Here is a 17,374-nt window from a genome sequence, read left to right as displayed (position 1 = left end):
CGATTTATGGTGTAAGATTCTCCAGTGGCACAAGCCGGGCACAACATATTGTGTGGTGAAATGGCAGATCAGTGAAAAAATTGCAGTTATCACATTGCATCATCTGCTGCGTATTCATTCCTAAACACCCGTGGGGTCTAAAGGCTCACTACACCCTTTGATAAATGCCTTTTATGGGTGTAGTTTCTAATATGGGGTCACTTTTGTTACGGTGCATCAGTGGTTTTGCAAATGAAACAAAAGAATTCCCATTAAAATCAATGCTAATTCTAACGGAGCCGTTGCTTTCGGTTTTAATCTTTCGATCCTCTCTTCCTCTGACGGAAGAGAGGTAAACGTATACTTATGGTAGTGTGAACTTAACCTAAGACTTGTAATGTCCTAGAAAAGTAAAAGGACGTTCAAAAAAGGATGCAAACATAGAGTAGACATATGGGAAATGGTAACTAGTGACTATTTTGTGTGGTATTACTATCGGTCTTACAAGCAAATACATTTAAATTTAGAAAAATGCAAATGTTTACAATTTTTCTCTACATTTTGGTGTTTTTCACAGACCCTGAATGTATCGACCAAATTATATCACGAGGAAAATAATCTTTGAATCGCTTGGAAAAATTAAGTGTTCCAAAGTTATTATCAAATAAAGTAACACATCAGATTTGAAAAAATCGGCTGTGTCCACGAGGCCAAAAAAAGCTGTGTCCTCAAGGGGTTAAAACGTCTCAAGAATTCTTTTGAAATATTTCAGAAGTTAACATTGTTGGGATGCCTGAGAGTTGGGACTACCACTGATGTCTGGAATGAAGGAGTAGTTACAAAGGGAATCAGGTACATTACTGAGCACTATGGCTTCTTTGTTACAACCATATGAGTTGTCACCGCTTACAGAAGGCAGAAGACTTAAAATGACAATTACTCTTCTTAGGCTATGTTCACACTTGAGTTGTGGCTTGTGTTTATAATGGAAACCACAACTCTCTGCCGGATACGTTGTACGACAGATACCTCCAGCACCCGACGGACCCCATTGACCTACAATGGCATTTGTCGGGTTTTGCCGAAAAATGCCGCATCGTGTACATGAGATTTCCAGGAATCTCATTGACTATGCTGGTAATGTATTACCACACACAAATATGCACGGCACAACCACATGTAATACGCATCGTGTGCATTGACCCTAAATGTCATCTGTATTCCGCTGACTGTACTGGTAAGAGCAGACACTGCTAATTTGACTTCTTTAACCGGTTAAGGACTAGGCTGTTTTACAGCTAAATGACCAGAGCAAATTTCACAATTTTGCTATGCGCTTCTTTAGATGACTATAACTCAGCAGGTGAATAAAGTTCATCTTTGAATTTTACACTCTTTTTAAAGGACAGATAGGGCTTTGTTTTAGTGGCATTTGTCAGTATATATCATTTTTTTTTTTTTCTCTAAAGTGGGCAAAATTGGAAAAAAATGCAAGAATTTAACAATTGCGTCGGTTTATGCTAGCATTTTTCACACACGGTATAGTCCACGGACAAAATTCATCTCCTTTCACGTTCTTCCACTTCTCCCGTGCATGGGGATACCAAATATGTGTGCCTTATTCACTGTGCGGGCATGTGCCAGGGCTTGGCATAAAAGGAGGCTTTTTGGCCTTTTCGGTCCAGGAATTCTGCACTTGATTTTATAGCAGCATACTGTTTTCTGGGGGGCCTAATGCTGCTGAAACATTAGAAACACCCCATAAATGACTTCATTCACACAAGTAGACCCCACAAGGTTTCCTTCAAGGGGTTTATCATATTTTTAGCAAGTCCAGTTTTCTTCTGAAAGTTTCTTGAATAAGATGGAACAAAATAAAATCAGCACTTTTTTAGCAAATGCGTCAGTTTAGGCTAGTATTTTTCACACACGGTATAGACCACGGCCAAAATTCATCTCCTTTCACGTTCTTCCACTTCTCCCGTGCATGGGGATACCAAATATGTGTGCCTTATTCACTGTGCGGGCATGTGCCAGGGCTTGGCATAAAAGGAGGCTTTTTGGCCTTTTCGGTCCAGGAATTCTGCATTTGATTTTATAGCAGCATACTGTTTTCTGGGGGGCGTAATGCTGCTGAAACATTAGAAACACCCCATAAATGACTTCATTCACACAAGTAGACCCCACAAGGTTTCCTTCAAGGGGTTTATCATATTTTTAGACAGTCCAGTTTTCTTCTGAAAGTTTCTTGAATAAGATGGATCAAAATAAAATTAGCAATTTTTTAGCAAATGCGTCAGTTTATACCAGCATTTTTCACACACGGTATAGACCACGGTCAAAATTAATCTCCGTTCACATTCTGCCACTTCTCCCGTGCACGGGGATACCAAATATGTGGCCTTATTTATCACATAGAGATGTAGGAGGGCGGAGGATAGAAGAAGATTATTTCACAAATCGCTTTTTTTCAAAGCTGGTTTTACAAAACTCAACAGAGTTTCTATAACACTTCCAAAATATCTGCTCTTGAAGCAGAAATCTCAAAATATTCATCTAGGGGTATAATGGGAATTTATTTTTTGGGGTTTTCTAAAATAAGAAATTGCAGGTTAATGCAAATGGAGCTCTCCAGCAGATGAACTTTAGAAAACATCAAACATGACATCCACCCCCCACCCATTCCCTCCCTCACCCTTGGAGTAAAATCAGGGGAAAAATAAAAACGTAATGTAGGGCAAATATATTTTCAACAAATTAACTAAAATCTAATAATTCAGAACAGTGTGGTATTTTTTAAAACATGGCTCAATGCACAGGCCTGGTTGTGAGGGACATAAGGGACAGAAATATCGGGAATCTTTGCGGTGCCCGTCTTTTCTGCAGACGCGGCACTTTTTCTGAGGGTTGCTTCTGGTTGCTGTTGGGGGAATCCGACTGATGAAGTGTCTTTCAGTCAGTCGCGTGACATCCTCAGACTGGGGGCATTCTCGGGTGTCCTGAACATCAAAAATGAGGCCTTCAATAATTTTTTCCTGGAAATCCAGGTATGTATCTCTGCCTCTGTTTTTTTTATAGAGCACAAATGAGTTGTGGATTGCCACCTGTAACAAATAAATGGCCACCTTTTTGTACCAGGTTTTAGTTTTGCGTTTTACTAAATAGGGCTGTAAAACCTGGTCGCTTAAATCCACCCCCCCCATGTACTTGTTATATTCGGACACGCTCACTGGTTTGTGCTTGTCCGATGTTGCCCCTCTTTCCCTCACTTCCACTGTTCCTGCGGTATGAATCGTGCTTAGCACATACACGTCTTTGCGATCCCTGAACTTGACCGCCAGCAATTCTTCAGATGCATAAGCACAGGAGTCCCCCTTTACCATGCGCTTCCCCACTAATTGCTGTGGAAAACCAATTCGGTTTTTGCGCATGGTACCACATGCCCCAGTCCTTGCAGCATGCAAATGCCTAAACAGGGGCACACTCGAATAAAAATTATCACAGTACAGGTGGTACCCCTTGTGAAGCAGAGGCTGCATTATCTCCCACACAAGCTTACTGCTGGTGGAAAGATCAGGGGGGCATCCAGGAACATTTATTGTGCGGTCCCGCCCTTCATAAATCCTGAAGGCGGTGGTATATCCTGACCCGCTTTCACACAATTTGTAGAGCTTAACGCCATATCTTGCCCTTTTGGAAGGTAGATATTGGCGAAAGCTAAGTCTGCCATGAAAGTTGAGGAGGGATTCGTCCACACTTACATTCTGCTCAGGGGTGTAGAGTTGCAGAAATAAATTATTCAGGGAATTTATTAGCGGTCTTATTTTGAACAACCGATCCCGGTTTGCATCGGTACTTGGGGGGGCCTGTGCGTTGTCATTGAAGTGGAGGAACCTCATTATTGTCTCATAACGAGACCTGGGCATTACTGCAGAATATACTGGGGTGGCTTGGGCGGGTCTTGTTGACCAGTAAGACCTAATGGAGGGCTTTTTGACAATACCCATATTTAGGGTGAGCCCCAAAAATTTTTTTAATTCCTGCAAATTGGTGGGCGTCCAATCTCTGACATGGGTGGATGAAGGTTTCTGCCTTATATATTGCGTGGCATATAAATTTGTTTCGTGGACAATCTGATTTAGGATGTCGTCCGTTATAAATAAATGGAAGTAATCCATTTGGACAAAATTTGTATTGTCCACGGTTATGCCAGGACTGGCCGTAAATCCGTGGATTCTAGGCCCAAAAGATGGGGCAGGTGCCCATACAAGAGCCTGGACTGGAGGGACCAGGCTGTCCCGTGCTACAGCGCTACTTGGCCCTGCGCTTTCATGTTCTGCAGTTTCGACTGCATCAGGGACAACGTCCCCTGAAGATGAACCTGAAGTGACGCTGTCATCGTCACTGCCCAAAACAGGTTCCATCTCGGACGCCATCTCTGATGCGGTCTCCGACTCAGACCACAGCATGGCGTATGCCTCCTCGGCGCTAAACAACTTCCTCGCCATAACGTAACTAACACTAACACTAACTAAACAAATTTTTATTTTTTTTTATTTTTTTTATAAAACACACAAACTAACTGCTATATATATCTACACTACCGCTAACAAAAAAATAAACCGCTATTGCTATATATATTATATATATGTGGATATATATATAATTATATACTCCCTACCTGCCTATTCTAATAGAATAAAAGAAAGAAAGGTAAAAAGATAGATGGATAGATAGATTGTATAGATAGATAGAAATCTATCTATACAGAGAATGTTTTAGAGTGTAACTGTATTCTTCTGGCAGCAATTCTCCCGAGTCTCTTCTTCTCCTCAAACTGAAACAATGTTTGAGGAGAAGAAAAGAGGCAGGAGATTTACTGCCAGAAAAGTCAAAATAAAACAAATGTGGTCGCTGTGATAGGTTTTCACAGCGACCACATGATCAGGGACCATCAGATTGGTCCCTGATACTCTGCCCAGTGCCCAGAGCTGTTGGTAACAGCGTGGGCACAGGGCTGTGTGCACGCGATCGCGTGCACACTGTTTTATAAGCAGGAATGCATGTGATCGCTGTGATTGGTTGTCACAGCGACCACATGTTCAGGGACCATCAGATTGGTCCCTGATACTCTGCCCAGTGCCCAGAGCTGTTGGTAACAGCGAGGGCACAGGGCTGTGTGCACGCGATCGCGTGCACACTGTTTTCTATGCAGAAATGCATGTGATCGCTGTGATTGGTTGTCACAGCGATCACATGTTCAGGGGCCAAAAGATTGACCCCTGACATTCTGCCCAGTGCCCATGGCTGTTAGCAACAGCCAGGGCATAGAGCTGTGTGCACGCGATCGCGCGTGCACAGTCTCTGAAGTGCGGCCGTATATATACTATACGCCGGACTTTAGAGACCCTGACCGCTGGCCGTATATTTACGGCCAGCGGTCGGGAACCTGTTAAGCCTTATCCTCCAAATACTCTGTGTGTCCCATCACATGTTCAACCCAAAAGCGGACTGGCTGTATTCTCTGTTACACCCGGATCCCTGTGGTTCTTCTGGGCTGGACTATAGATCCCTGTGGGCCTGTAAGTTTAGTTCAGTAGAATTGTTGGGGGTCTGGATTTTACATCCGGAATACAGACTGTTAATTCTGGTACAACTCACTTGTCTTCTTGAGATTTAAAGGGAGTCATTTGGGTAATACAAATATATCAGGCTATTTTGTGTGTTTATATCACTAGTGAGGGACTAGACCTGGACCGCACATCTAAAATATATATTTAGATCTTTAGCTGCTAGGAAAAATTTATGAACATGAGGTTCTTTGTTAACATTTTGATCAAATTATATATAAGCCCACTTGCCGCTTCACAGGGGAGTTGTTTGTAGATTTTATCGTGTGTTTGAGGTAGATTTTTGAGCCAAAGTCTGAAATTATTTTGAAAGGAATGGAAAAATAAGGGGAAAACTTTGAGTATGTTCGCACTGCGTTTTTTGTTTTTTTTTAGGAAATTCTCTTTTTTGATTTTGCAAATGGAGAAAAAAAATATGTGCGTTTTATTGGCCAAAACCGCTCCAAAGGAACAGCGAGGTCTTTTTCAGACTGCCATTGATTTTCATTGAGTTTCAGAAGCAGAAACCGCCACATGATAGGGCATGGTGCTATTTATTAATTTTTTTAGTTCCTGTGAGCAGACAAAAACCACCCGGGCAAAAAAATGCTTTACTTCAAATTAAAATCAATAGAGGGAGATTTGGGGTGTTCTTCTGCACTGATTCTGATGCGGTTTCTGCGTCAAAATCAGCACTAAAGAACCCCATATGAACTGGGCCTGGGCTCTGGCTCAAAAATCTGCAACAAATCCGCAATGTGTAAATCCAACCTTAGGAGAACGAATTGCTGTATATTGCTATAGAGAGTGAGGCTGCTTTTAGGCTGAACGTGTGAGGGGACACACAACACAGAAGTGAATGACTATTAATGGTATTGTCAGTATTTTGCATTATCCTCGCCACATTTGTAAGTTAGGGTGTAAAATTTAAAAAAAAAAAAAAAACAAGTTGTTTCTTGAGCAGCAAGAATTTTTTGGGTTTACTTCTATATTCTGTTAGGTGTCCCCTCACTTGGATGTCTACAGTCATCGGTATCCTCATCACTCAGTTCCACATAGAGAAGCAAGGCTTTTGCTGTGTCGGGAACAGATATATGGGGGCAGATTCTAGGATGCTTGGCCTTGAAGCAAAAAGCAGGTGTTCTGTGCCGAGTGATTCATTGCAGAGAAGGTTCCGTTTGCTGCACAAGCCCCCATCCTTTTTGTCTAGCAAGTAACAACATGTCCCCTGCTATATATATTGCGTCTGTGTTTTTTGTTTTGTTTTTTTACCCTAAGATCCCGCGAGATCCTCAAGCGTAAATAAAAGAAGCTGCGCTGCCACTCTAGAAGCCTGGCAGCCGTTCCAGAGCACATTGCAGTAGAAAACCGTCTGTCTGGCGAAGTGACTGTGCCAGGAGGAGATTAATGTTCAGACCTGTTAGCAAGGGATATGGTGTTTGAAGGACGGAGATTCTCTCTCTCGCCCCCTCCTTCTACACATGGCTTCTTTCCTCATGAGACTCAACTGCTTTAGCTCAGCTAAAGTTTGCTTATTGGATTCTAGGCCACAGAGATCATTAAAACACTGCAGAGAAGTATAGGGAACATACTGCGCTTAATAAAAGCAAAGGAGCTTTTTGTAAAACAAATGGCAGATGTAGTGTCTCAGCTCTCTGTTGCATCTGACGTCACCACAATTTCTGCATTAAAATTTCAATCTATGTAGAGATGAGACACGCATAGGATATATCGATATACTTGCAGAGTTACACGGCTTCACATGGGTCTATCTGTTTAGTGCGTGCGTGCGGTTAGCCTGGAGATGGGCTTGGGTTTGTTGAGAGGTTTCAGCAGCTCGGGCAGCCGTCATTTGCTTTGCTGCAGGAGTCTTTCGTCCACGTGCACGGTTCCTTTTTTGGAGGCATGACTGGTCTGAAAGGGGCTCAGTTTGAGGGTGCTAAAATCCAGTATAGGTACAGTGTAGTATAGGTCCGTTCACGGCAAGTAAAGAAAGATGTCCGAATTCTTATGGGGACCCGGTGTAAAACAGAAATGACTGAGTTGTTATGGAAACCTGATGTAAAACTGTGTATGTCAGTGAGGCTAAGAATAAAGAACCTGCGAGCTTCTATTGGCTAATACGGGTCATCTGATGTGATATAGATGCGGAGCCTTGATGTGGAAGCCAGCGGTGCCATATTTGCTTTTGTATTACAATTTTTTGTAAATATGTCGGTCTAAAACCTTCGAAAGCGCCAGATTTACTTATGTGCCAAATTTGGTGCTGATTGGACAATATATATATACACATATACATGTGTGTGTGTGTGCACGATTTGGGGCGTCGTTTAACATTACTCTTTAACTTTTATTGAGATACAATTATCTCGGTTAGTCATCGTATCTTATAATAGAAGAGTAGTTTCCCATAGCAACCAATCAGATTTCAGCTCTCGTTTTCCAGGGGTACTTTGGAAAATTAGAGCAAAAATGTCAATGGTTGCTATCGGCAACTACTGCACTTTTCCTTTATGCCACTCTTCTTATAACATCCCTGGTATTTCCTTGCTGCTTATAAGATTCGGTTCATTGATATTTACTCGCCTGTATCTTTTCTTTTTTTTTTTTTCCCCTGTACCTCGCGCCTCCCTGGTTGCATTTACCCAGATCACAACCCACACACGCTGACTGTAGCTGCCGCAGAGCCTTGACAAGCTCATCGTTATGTCTTAAACACCCCTTAGTAAGAAGGATAAATATGGTTCCCTGACCTGCGTCCCACGTTTGGAACAGTGCCCCAATGTAAAAAAACACAACCGATGAGTAATAGTATAAATGTGCTTACACCTATTAATAAATAAAAAATAACAAAAACTGGGTGCCAGAAAACAATGCTCAGATACTGCAAAAAAAAAAAAAGATTTTGTTGTGGTTTTATTGGTGATAAACCACAGTTCTTACTATTGAAGTAAATAAGGAAAACCGCTTCAAAACCATCTTTAAAAAATAATTAAATTATGAATTTAATTCACATTTATTTAACATCTAGTGGTGAGGCTTTTGGTACGCAGCCTATTGGCAGGTGTGAGTATAGTCTCTGATCTCCGGGACCACCGCTGTGGATGAGGAATATGACCATAGAGATCTCTGAGGTTTGTATATGAGTTCGTTTTGGAATATTTAACTGAAGGCGTCTTAATGGTTCACATAGTCCAGTTACTAAACATGTCCTTTGCGGGCGATATAGCAATACTGATGCAAAGGAAAAGTGTGGTAGTTGCCCGTGGCAACCAAACATATTCCACTTTCAGAGGCCCTTTGAAAAATGAAACCAGCAACTTGATTGGTTGCCGGGGGCAACTACTCCACTTTTCTTTTGCACCAGTTTTGATCCATCTGTTTCTGGTGAATGAGATGGATAATACAGTAGTTACCATTTATAGCACCGCAGACTACGCTATACCATACAGTTGAAAAAATGATATACGGACATATACCAGCTCTTTTGGCCTCTGCCAGGAGAATGGAGGCCTATGGACACGTTTTGCAGATGCGCCAGGCGGTTTTTCTTGCGCTTACGCCAAGTGGACGTTTCAAACGGGACAGAATTCTAAAAATGTGAACATGGCCTAATCGATCAGCCAGACAACCGTGCAGGTGTATAATTGACAGATAATTGTATTTGTTTTTAGTGTTCTATATTGAAATTGTAGTGCAAGATGCAGATAAAATTATGAACCATTTAAAAGGCAGTCCGTCAAATTTGAAGGGTAACTAAAAGTTTGACAAACTTCTGACATGTCATAGTGACATGTCAGAAGTTTTGATTGGTGGGGGCCAGAGCACTGAGACCCCACCGATCGCTAAAATGAAGCGGCAGAAGCGCTCATGTGAGCGCTCAGCTGCTTCTTGTCTGTTCGGCTTTTTCCGGAAAGCCGATGTATTGGAGTACGGCTCACAGACTTTCTATTGAGCTCGTACTCATTGATTTCCGCAAGCTTCTGCCGCTTAGTTTTAGCGATTGTTGGGGATCTCAGTGCTCAAACACCCACCAATCAAAACTTCTGACATGTCACTATGACATGTCAGAAGTTTGTCAAACGTTTGGTTACCCTTTTAGAAATGTAAAAGGCACAGAACATTGACAATGGATTTGACGGCGTCTTAGCTTTTCCAGGAACAAAGGATTGGGTATGATGTCATTCAATATGCCTGATCCTTCTTTTTCCCAACATCTGCCGTTAGGGAACAGTCAAGAGGCCCCCATAAAAATTAGATTGTTGACCGATTTATGTGTATGGCCAGCTAAAACTCTGCAAATGAAGTAGTATAAGCCAAAAACATCTAATGACATCACTTCTAGAGGGAGAGGCAGGGATGATGGCGTTCTCATCGGGATACATACAGAAGTGCCTCTGAGTAGTGCTCTGTAACTTCAGTGATAAAAGGAATACGTTCGTACAGGTTGTTTCCTGTTTCTTCACATTTCTAAACCCCACTAAAGGAACTTTAATAAGAACTTATTTAAATATGTGTGTGTTTTATTTTTGTGGATAGATCAGTGGTCCATTCTTCTTTCTATTTTTCGATTTCTCTGCTGCGTGCTAATTTCTTTCTTAACCTATTTCATTTCTTTTTGGTGATCTGTGGTGATTCTTCTCTGTGGTCATATTACAACAACACAAAGAGAAAAAAAAGACACAATGTTGATTTCAGTGCATTGAAAATGCAACCAGTTTTTCTCTGAAGATAGTTGTTGTCCAATTTGTTCCAAAGCAAAACTAGTAGATTGTATAACTCGGCCATAGCTGTAGGTGAGATTGTTATCGGCTGTAGCGGGTAGTTTCAGTTATTTTTTCCTAAATGTCGGTCCTTAATCGTTCTTAGGGCTCATTCAGACGAGCGTAATAGTCGTCCACGTGCTGTGCATTGATATAACGCACAGCACACGGACCCATTCATGTCAAGGGGCTATTCAGACATGCAGGAGTTTTCAGGCAGCGTGTGTCCGTTGCGTGAAGCTCACTGCATGTCCTATATTGGTGCGTTTTCACGCACCTAGTTCCCCATTGAATTCTATGGGTGCGTGAAAACCACGGACAGCACACGGACTACATCTGTGTGCTGTCTGTGTTTCAGACATCAAATGCAGAGAAATTAATGTAAAAAAAAAAATGAAGTGCTTGCACGGACTTGAAAAACACATGCCACACGCAAAGCACACTGATGCCAATACGCCATGGACAAGAAATGTAGGACAAACGCTGCATTTTTTTACGCACGCAAATCGGACACGCTCTTCTGAATGTAACCTTACATGCAGATAATCTGTTTGATTGCAGCCGATAAGGATCAAACATGACAAAAAGGATTAATGACCGTACATAATCCGTTATTTTTGTGGGGTAACTGCGTGTTTCATTGATCATCAATGTTGATTATAATGTTAAAACATCAATCTTGTTTGTATTCTAGATGCGAAACCTTAATTTATGATAATGAAAATACAGAAACCAGAGCAACAGGTTTGTAATGATCTTTTCTGTGTTTACACATAAGTTGTATGTTATATATTGTATTTTTTTAGTGCGATAAAATGCCTTTCTAAGGGTCAGTTCACACAACGGATTTTGCGTGGCGGGTCCCACCGCAAAACACACCGCAGAATTATTTCTGCCGTCGGCAGGAGGATTCCTCCTTCCATTGACTTCAATGGGAGGTTCGGGCGAAATCCGCTCGAAGATCGGGCAGGACGCTTCTTTTTCCGGCTAACTGAAAAAATCCTCTAGCTGGAAACAGAAGCTCCCATTGAAATTAATTCTAATGGTCTGGCACTTGGTACAATACTGCTATATAATCTGTAATCTTGGCAAATAAGAAGTTGGAGCAGAGTGATAGCAGGGTTAATTCGTTTAATTTAACTATGAAATTAAGAGGGTTTTGCCTTTAAAGGAAATCTGTCGCCACATGAAACCCCCACAAACTACTGTAACAACTGAATAACTGGAAAGACACATTTTGAATATGTATTTTGACTCGCATTCCCCTGCAGTCAGCCCACAAACGGGCTGTATGCTAATACAGTGTAGTCTCTTTTTTTATTTTCCACCCTGCTTGATGAATATTCATAGATAATTCCCACTAGCCCACCACACACACCGATAACCAGGCAACGTCCTTACGAGGTTTCCACTGTTCATCAATCAAAGAGGATGGGACGGTATTGCCTAGGGAAATTTTCATCCGCTGGAGTCCTAAGCTCTACGATATAGTACAGCGCTTTTGCGCACTAACCAGTTGCGGCTTACAGTGGGGGAATGCAAGTGTACCGATATAACAATTACATATTTGGAATTTGCAGGGTTTTTTTAAGCTATCCAGCCATAATAGTCGTTGTGTGGTGGATTCCAAGGTAACGGATTCTCGTTACAAGCAGTATTAGGTAAATAAACGTGGAAGTGGTAATCCCATCATGTACCTTTATGGCATATCTGCGAATATGCAATAAATGCCTGATCCTCCCCTATGGGTAGAATGGGGGTTCTGTGACCTTGTTTGCCCATTTACAGAGGCAGCTCTCCTCATACACTGCAATGGAGAGGTGGCCACACTTGCACTCTGCCCTCTTTACTGAAGTCTATGGAAGTGTTCTGAAAAGAGCCGAGCTCTTCACTCTCTACAGGGGAAATGTAAACTGCAACCATGGCCCGAGTCCACCAGAGTGAGCGCGGTCCTGAGCGGCGGTCACCACTCTATGCTGACCATATGCCAGGATAGATATTATGGACAGGGTTTGTCTTGATAGGATAGCCCCTTTTTAACTATGTACCTTTAAATCATAACATGTGGAAATTCCAATATTTCCTAGCTATGTGTTGTCCTGTATAATTATATGTTAAAGGGAATATATATATATATATATATATATATATATATATATATATTATTTTTTATTTTTTTTAATTAAAACCAAATAATGCAACAACATCGTTTTTTTTTTTGTTTTTTTCTCTTTTACTTTTTGATTGTAGTTTTTTTTTTAATTCTATTACATGATTATGGGGACCGCCATCTTGCCTTAGCTAGATTTAACAGCATTTAGGGAAATGCTTTACAACAGCCACATGAACCATAATAGCTAGTGAATAAGAGGGGACCACATTGACTTCTATGGGAGAGTTTTCTAGGCATTCTCTGTAATCTGTGCAGAGTTCATTGTGCAGGAAGGGATAGGAGCAGGAGAGCTGTGTCTCATCCGCTATTGTCAGTGGTGGATTTTGTGTTATCTATGTATAGGTTATATATCTCATTATCACAGGCAGGATTACAATGACAGGTGACTGCTGAGAAGTGATCTCTACAGAACAGGAAGTGTCAGTCTATTTTGAGGCTTAGTGGCCGGAGTGAAAAAAAGATTTTAGGATTTTATTTTAATTTGGATGATGACGAATTAAATAAAAGGTTATATTTAACATAAAGCTTGATGTAAACCATTTAAAGTTCAGAGGAATGACAAACATTTTTTTTTTACTTTTTGTTGCAATGAGTTGATGTATGTGTTCGTGATGAGTGTTATTTGATATAGCTGGGAGGTTTAAATCAATTGCCACAGTAAAGTTTTGAAAATTAATGCATGCCAGGAATTTAACAAGATTTTGTTTTCTATAAAAAGTCCCATGTGCATTAAGCACCTTCTATTATTTAAATTTGCTCTTTTTCTCTCTCCAATGTCAGCTACCCAACCTGAAAGCACTTAGCTATTCACCAATGTCCAGTGCCTCAATATCCTGCGAGCGCCAGGTACTTGCCCCATTTTCTGAATCTAGCCTAGAAGATTTCCACCCTGTAACACTTTTGGATACTCCATCTCGGCTCCTGGCAGAGAATGAACTGTACCCTGGGCAGGAGACCTGTGAACTCCGCTCAGTGACCAATCTAAATGGGATTGAGGACAGTGGAGGGGGTGGGACGGGTGTGAAGAAAAAACGGAAAAAAAAGGAAGCAGGACAAGAAAAGGAGACTAAACCAAAGAAAAAGAAGGAACCCAAGAAAGAGAAAGTCAAAGAAACTAAGAAAGTGAAGGAGCCCAAAGAGGCCAAAGAACCCAAGAACCCCAAGGAGCCTAAAAAGCCTAGGAAGCCGAAGGAGCCAAAACCCCCGAAAGAGAAGAAAGCAAATTCTGACACTGTTCCTAAAACCAAATCTAAGAAAACAAGGTGAGCTTATTAAACAAAAGAGGTGATACAAACAGGTATTATAAAACTTGTATGTACAAACCCATGTCTGAGTTTGTAAAAATGGGGAGAAGCTCAAAAGTTTGCAATTGAAAATAAATAATATTGTTTTACAATTACTATATTACGGTAAGTTATTTTGCAAATATATGATTTTATATGTGCCCCCAAAAGTTACTTCTTTAGCTCTTAATGGGGAAATGTAAATTTTTGGACATGAATAACTTGGTAGAGTTTGATTGTGCAGAGCAGACAGGAGGCATTATCCTGAGAGAGTCATATGCCATAAAAAAGGTCGGGCCTGGGACTGTACAGTGAACATCGGATTGTACATTGGCAATATTACTGGAATAAATGGATGAATGTAAAAACATTTTTGTTTATTTCAATACAGCAAAGAACAGGGACCAACTCCAGTGGAGAAAAAGAAGAAAGGGAAGAGGAAAGCAGAATTATGTGTAGAGGGCTTGGAGGGTGAGCTTTCCATGTTGAACTCGGGATCTCAGAGCACAGAGGAGTCAACAGAGTCTCTAGACAGTCAGGTACATTCATATTGGTGTTTTCTTAATGTTTATCTGCGTCTGTACTCTGTTTTGTCTTTTTAAAAGAATGCAAATAGAGCTGCCGCTATTAAAAAAACACATTGTGCAAGTGCACGGAAAAACATGATCATGGTTTTTACATACCGTGTTCAGAATTGCAGCTAATCTGCACTAAACATTTGACTTAATTATGTAAACATTATTTTGAATACTACGTATGCTGCACTGCTGTCCACCCCTGTGATGTAGTCCTATAATGCACAACCCCATTCTGTAGATAGCGCCATTGGTTTTCCCTCTAGAAGTGGTATCACCGGCCAGAGCGGCGCCGACAATCTGGCCGGGGATTTCGCTCCAGAGTGAGCCCCTGACGTAAATGTCCATATATGGACAGTCAGGTCAGCGGCTCCTCCAGGAGCGGAATCCCTGGGCTTGCGATTCTCTGGCCGGGAACTCCATAGTTGAAAGCACTGACATCACTGTCCATATATGGACAGTGACGCCAAGAGCTTGCCCAGGCACAGCGCTTAAGGTAGCATTGTGCCCGGGGAGTGCCGTTGTGAGGGCCAGGATCAGTTTTAACAGCCGTCACAAGGAATGATTTATGTAAAACAGCAATTAAAAACTGATCCATTGACTTCTGTGGGGGCCGTTGCGCCCCTAATGGAGCCTCCAACGCAGATGTGAACAGCCCCTAACAATATTTTTTGTCTTAAAGGGTTTATTTTATCATGACAACTGCTTTTTAGATTGAAGTTAGATCGGCTCCAGAAACAGCTTCATGTCCAGCTTCAGAAACCCCCCAACCCCTTTATGATGTCCATAGGCTCTAAGAGGGCATATAGAAAGGGATTGTCTGCATGAGATAAATGTGTAACTTTAGAGCACATAACCTATTTTTCTATATGTTTGTACTTGTGCCCTGGAAATCTATATTGGGAAACACTGCAAACCAGCTTATTTCTACAGTACACTTGCATTTGTCCATTTGATTTCTTTTCTGTTTATTTGACTGTGTAACTCAATGGATTTCTTATGGTTTTCAAAATAAATAACAATATCACTTCTCCATAGAAGCGGAGGTCCGGTCGTCAAGTCAAACGAAGGAAGTATAATGAAGACCTTGATTTTAAAGTGGTGGATGACGATGGAGAAACTATCGCTGTGTTGGGAGCTGGGAGAGCATCTGCACTATCTGCATCCACGCTGGCATGGCAAGCTGAGGTGAGGCAACTAGATTGTGCCAAAAGGAGTGTATATTTCAGAAACTGTATGGTAATAGGTACTTGTCAACCCAACAAATGTAGTCTTTCTGCTGGCTGTAATGTTGGGTTTCCAGACACCTATTTGGTTCGGTATGAAGGTACTGCCACTTTCCTTCAAAATCCTTAATTCATTCAGAACTCGTATCAGGATGTACCACAGGTTTCCGGTTGTCCTTTCAGTGCTCATTCAGTCACATTAGAGCGGTCAGGCACTGATGTTGGACAATAAGTATTGGATTGCTTGGCTAGCAGTTGTCCTTCGAAATAACCCCCAAATATGTTTTGGTGGGGTTGTGGTAGGGCTGTGTGCAATCCGGTCAAGTTTTTCCACGTCCAACTTTGTGAACCATTTCTATGTAATTTGCTATGTGCCACATTGCTCTAGAATGCTTTAGAATTAAGTTTCCATCACTAAGGTGTCAGCCTTTAGAACCTTTTTCCTCCAGATTTAGAATGTACCACTATTGGCACTTGCCAAGTTTTTGGTGTGCCTTACAAGACTACTGTCTTATGCTTCAGGATGCCGTTTGGATCTTCGTAATGTGTGTTTCCACCAAAGACAATCAGATAATGTTTTTTGGAGTTTTCGTAGTGCAGGCAGACAATATGCCATATGTGCTTCAGCTCTCAGTAGTGGGTTGTGTAGCCTACCACTTCTTGGCTGAGTTGTTGCTTCTAGACATTTTCACATCACAGTACCAACACTTGCAGTTGGTTGGGTCAGCTAAAGTAGGACAGAAGCTTGACAAACACGTGTTGGTATCCTATGACTGTGCCATATTGGAAGTCGCTAACTTCTTTTGTATAACTAGTTCTACTGTGTTTGTCTGCTGAGAGCTATTTTCCTGTTAATGTGTTGGCTTACAAGGCGATGTCCACGTAAGTTTGGCCGTGGCTTTACTTCTGGGGTGCAAAACCTGAGGATGTAGGCTGTAAATGACAGCTTTAATCGAGATTACGCTTGCTGTGCTGTAAGTCACAGACAAACGTTACCGAAGTGTCGGGATTGTGAATAGACATCCCGTCCTGTCCTGGCTGGAGGTGATGTCTATTAACTCTCAAGACGCTTCAGTAACGTTAGTGTATGTGGCTGCACATAGTGATCTAGTAAGACCACTATGTGCTGTGTAAATGAATGGAGAGAAGTGTATGACGCTGATTGGTCAGCGTCATACACTTTGCTCTACAACTCCCACTTGGTCAAAAAGTAAAACATGCCCAGTTGTCTATTAAGAAAGTCATTAGCATAAAGCTAAAGTAGGTCATAACCGTCAAAAATGATAATTTTTCTAAATAAAAAACACTGCTGTAATCTACATTACCATGCCGATCATATTATGTAAAAGATAGGGGATTTATAATGTGGTGACAGAGCCTCTTTAACCCCTTTAAATTTAACCTGTCATGTTGAACATGCCTTCTAATCTGCAGGTAGCTTGTTGCAGGGCAGGAGGAGCTGAGCAGATTGATTTATATAGTTGTGTGCATAAAGATACAGGATAACCTGTTACCTATTGATTTAAACCACTGCTAACTTTATGCTTGAGTCCATGCGTATGTAAAATGCAGTGATATGTCGGGGTATACCTCGGGTATTCCCTAACATGGGATTCCAGCCAGTGATGTTTCAGGCACAAACGTTATGCCCCGCGATCACAGCTCTGTAAGAAACAGCTCCCAGCACTGTACATTTAAGCCATATGTCGCCAATGGATTAAATGTTTCTTTCGACAACGATGGATAATGTTTAGAAGTAATCATTC

General features: G+C 41.4%; 1 protein-coding gene across 4 annotated transcripts in view; it reads left to right on the top strand.

Annotated features, from left to right (window-relative positions):
- CHD6 (chromodomain helicase DNA binding protein 6) overlaps positions 1–17,374 on the top strand; it is a 68,683-nt gene that overhangs the window by 14,205 nt on the left and 37,104 nt on the right. For all 4 annotated transcript variants that reach the window (XM_075845621.1, XM_075845622.1, XM_075845619.1 and 1 more), the window contains exons 2-5: positions 11,046–11,095; positions 13,305–13,786; positions 14,199–14,346; positions 15,421–15,570. In XM_075845621.1, coding sequence (XP_075701736.1) covers positions 11,063–11,095; positions 13,305–13,786; positions 14,199–14,346; positions 15,421–15,570 — 813 coding nt within the window. In that variant the 5' untranslated portion in view covers positions 11,046–11,062. The remainder of the gene's footprint in view (positions 1–11,045; positions 11,096–13,304; positions 13,787–14,198; positions 14,347–15,420; positions 15,571–17,374) is intronic.

This window comes from Rhinoderma darwinii, chromosome 13 (genome assembly GCF_050947455.1).
Source record: "Rhinoderma darwinii isolate aRhiDar2 chromosome 13, aRhiDar2.hap1, whole genome shotgun sequence".
Taxonomy (NCBI): Eukaryota; Metazoa; Chordata; class Amphibia; order Anura; family Rhinodermatidae; genus Rhinoderma; species Rhinoderma darwinii.
The sequence above is the reverse complement of the archived record's forward strand: the minus strand, read 5'-3'. Positions and strand labels throughout refer to the sequence as shown.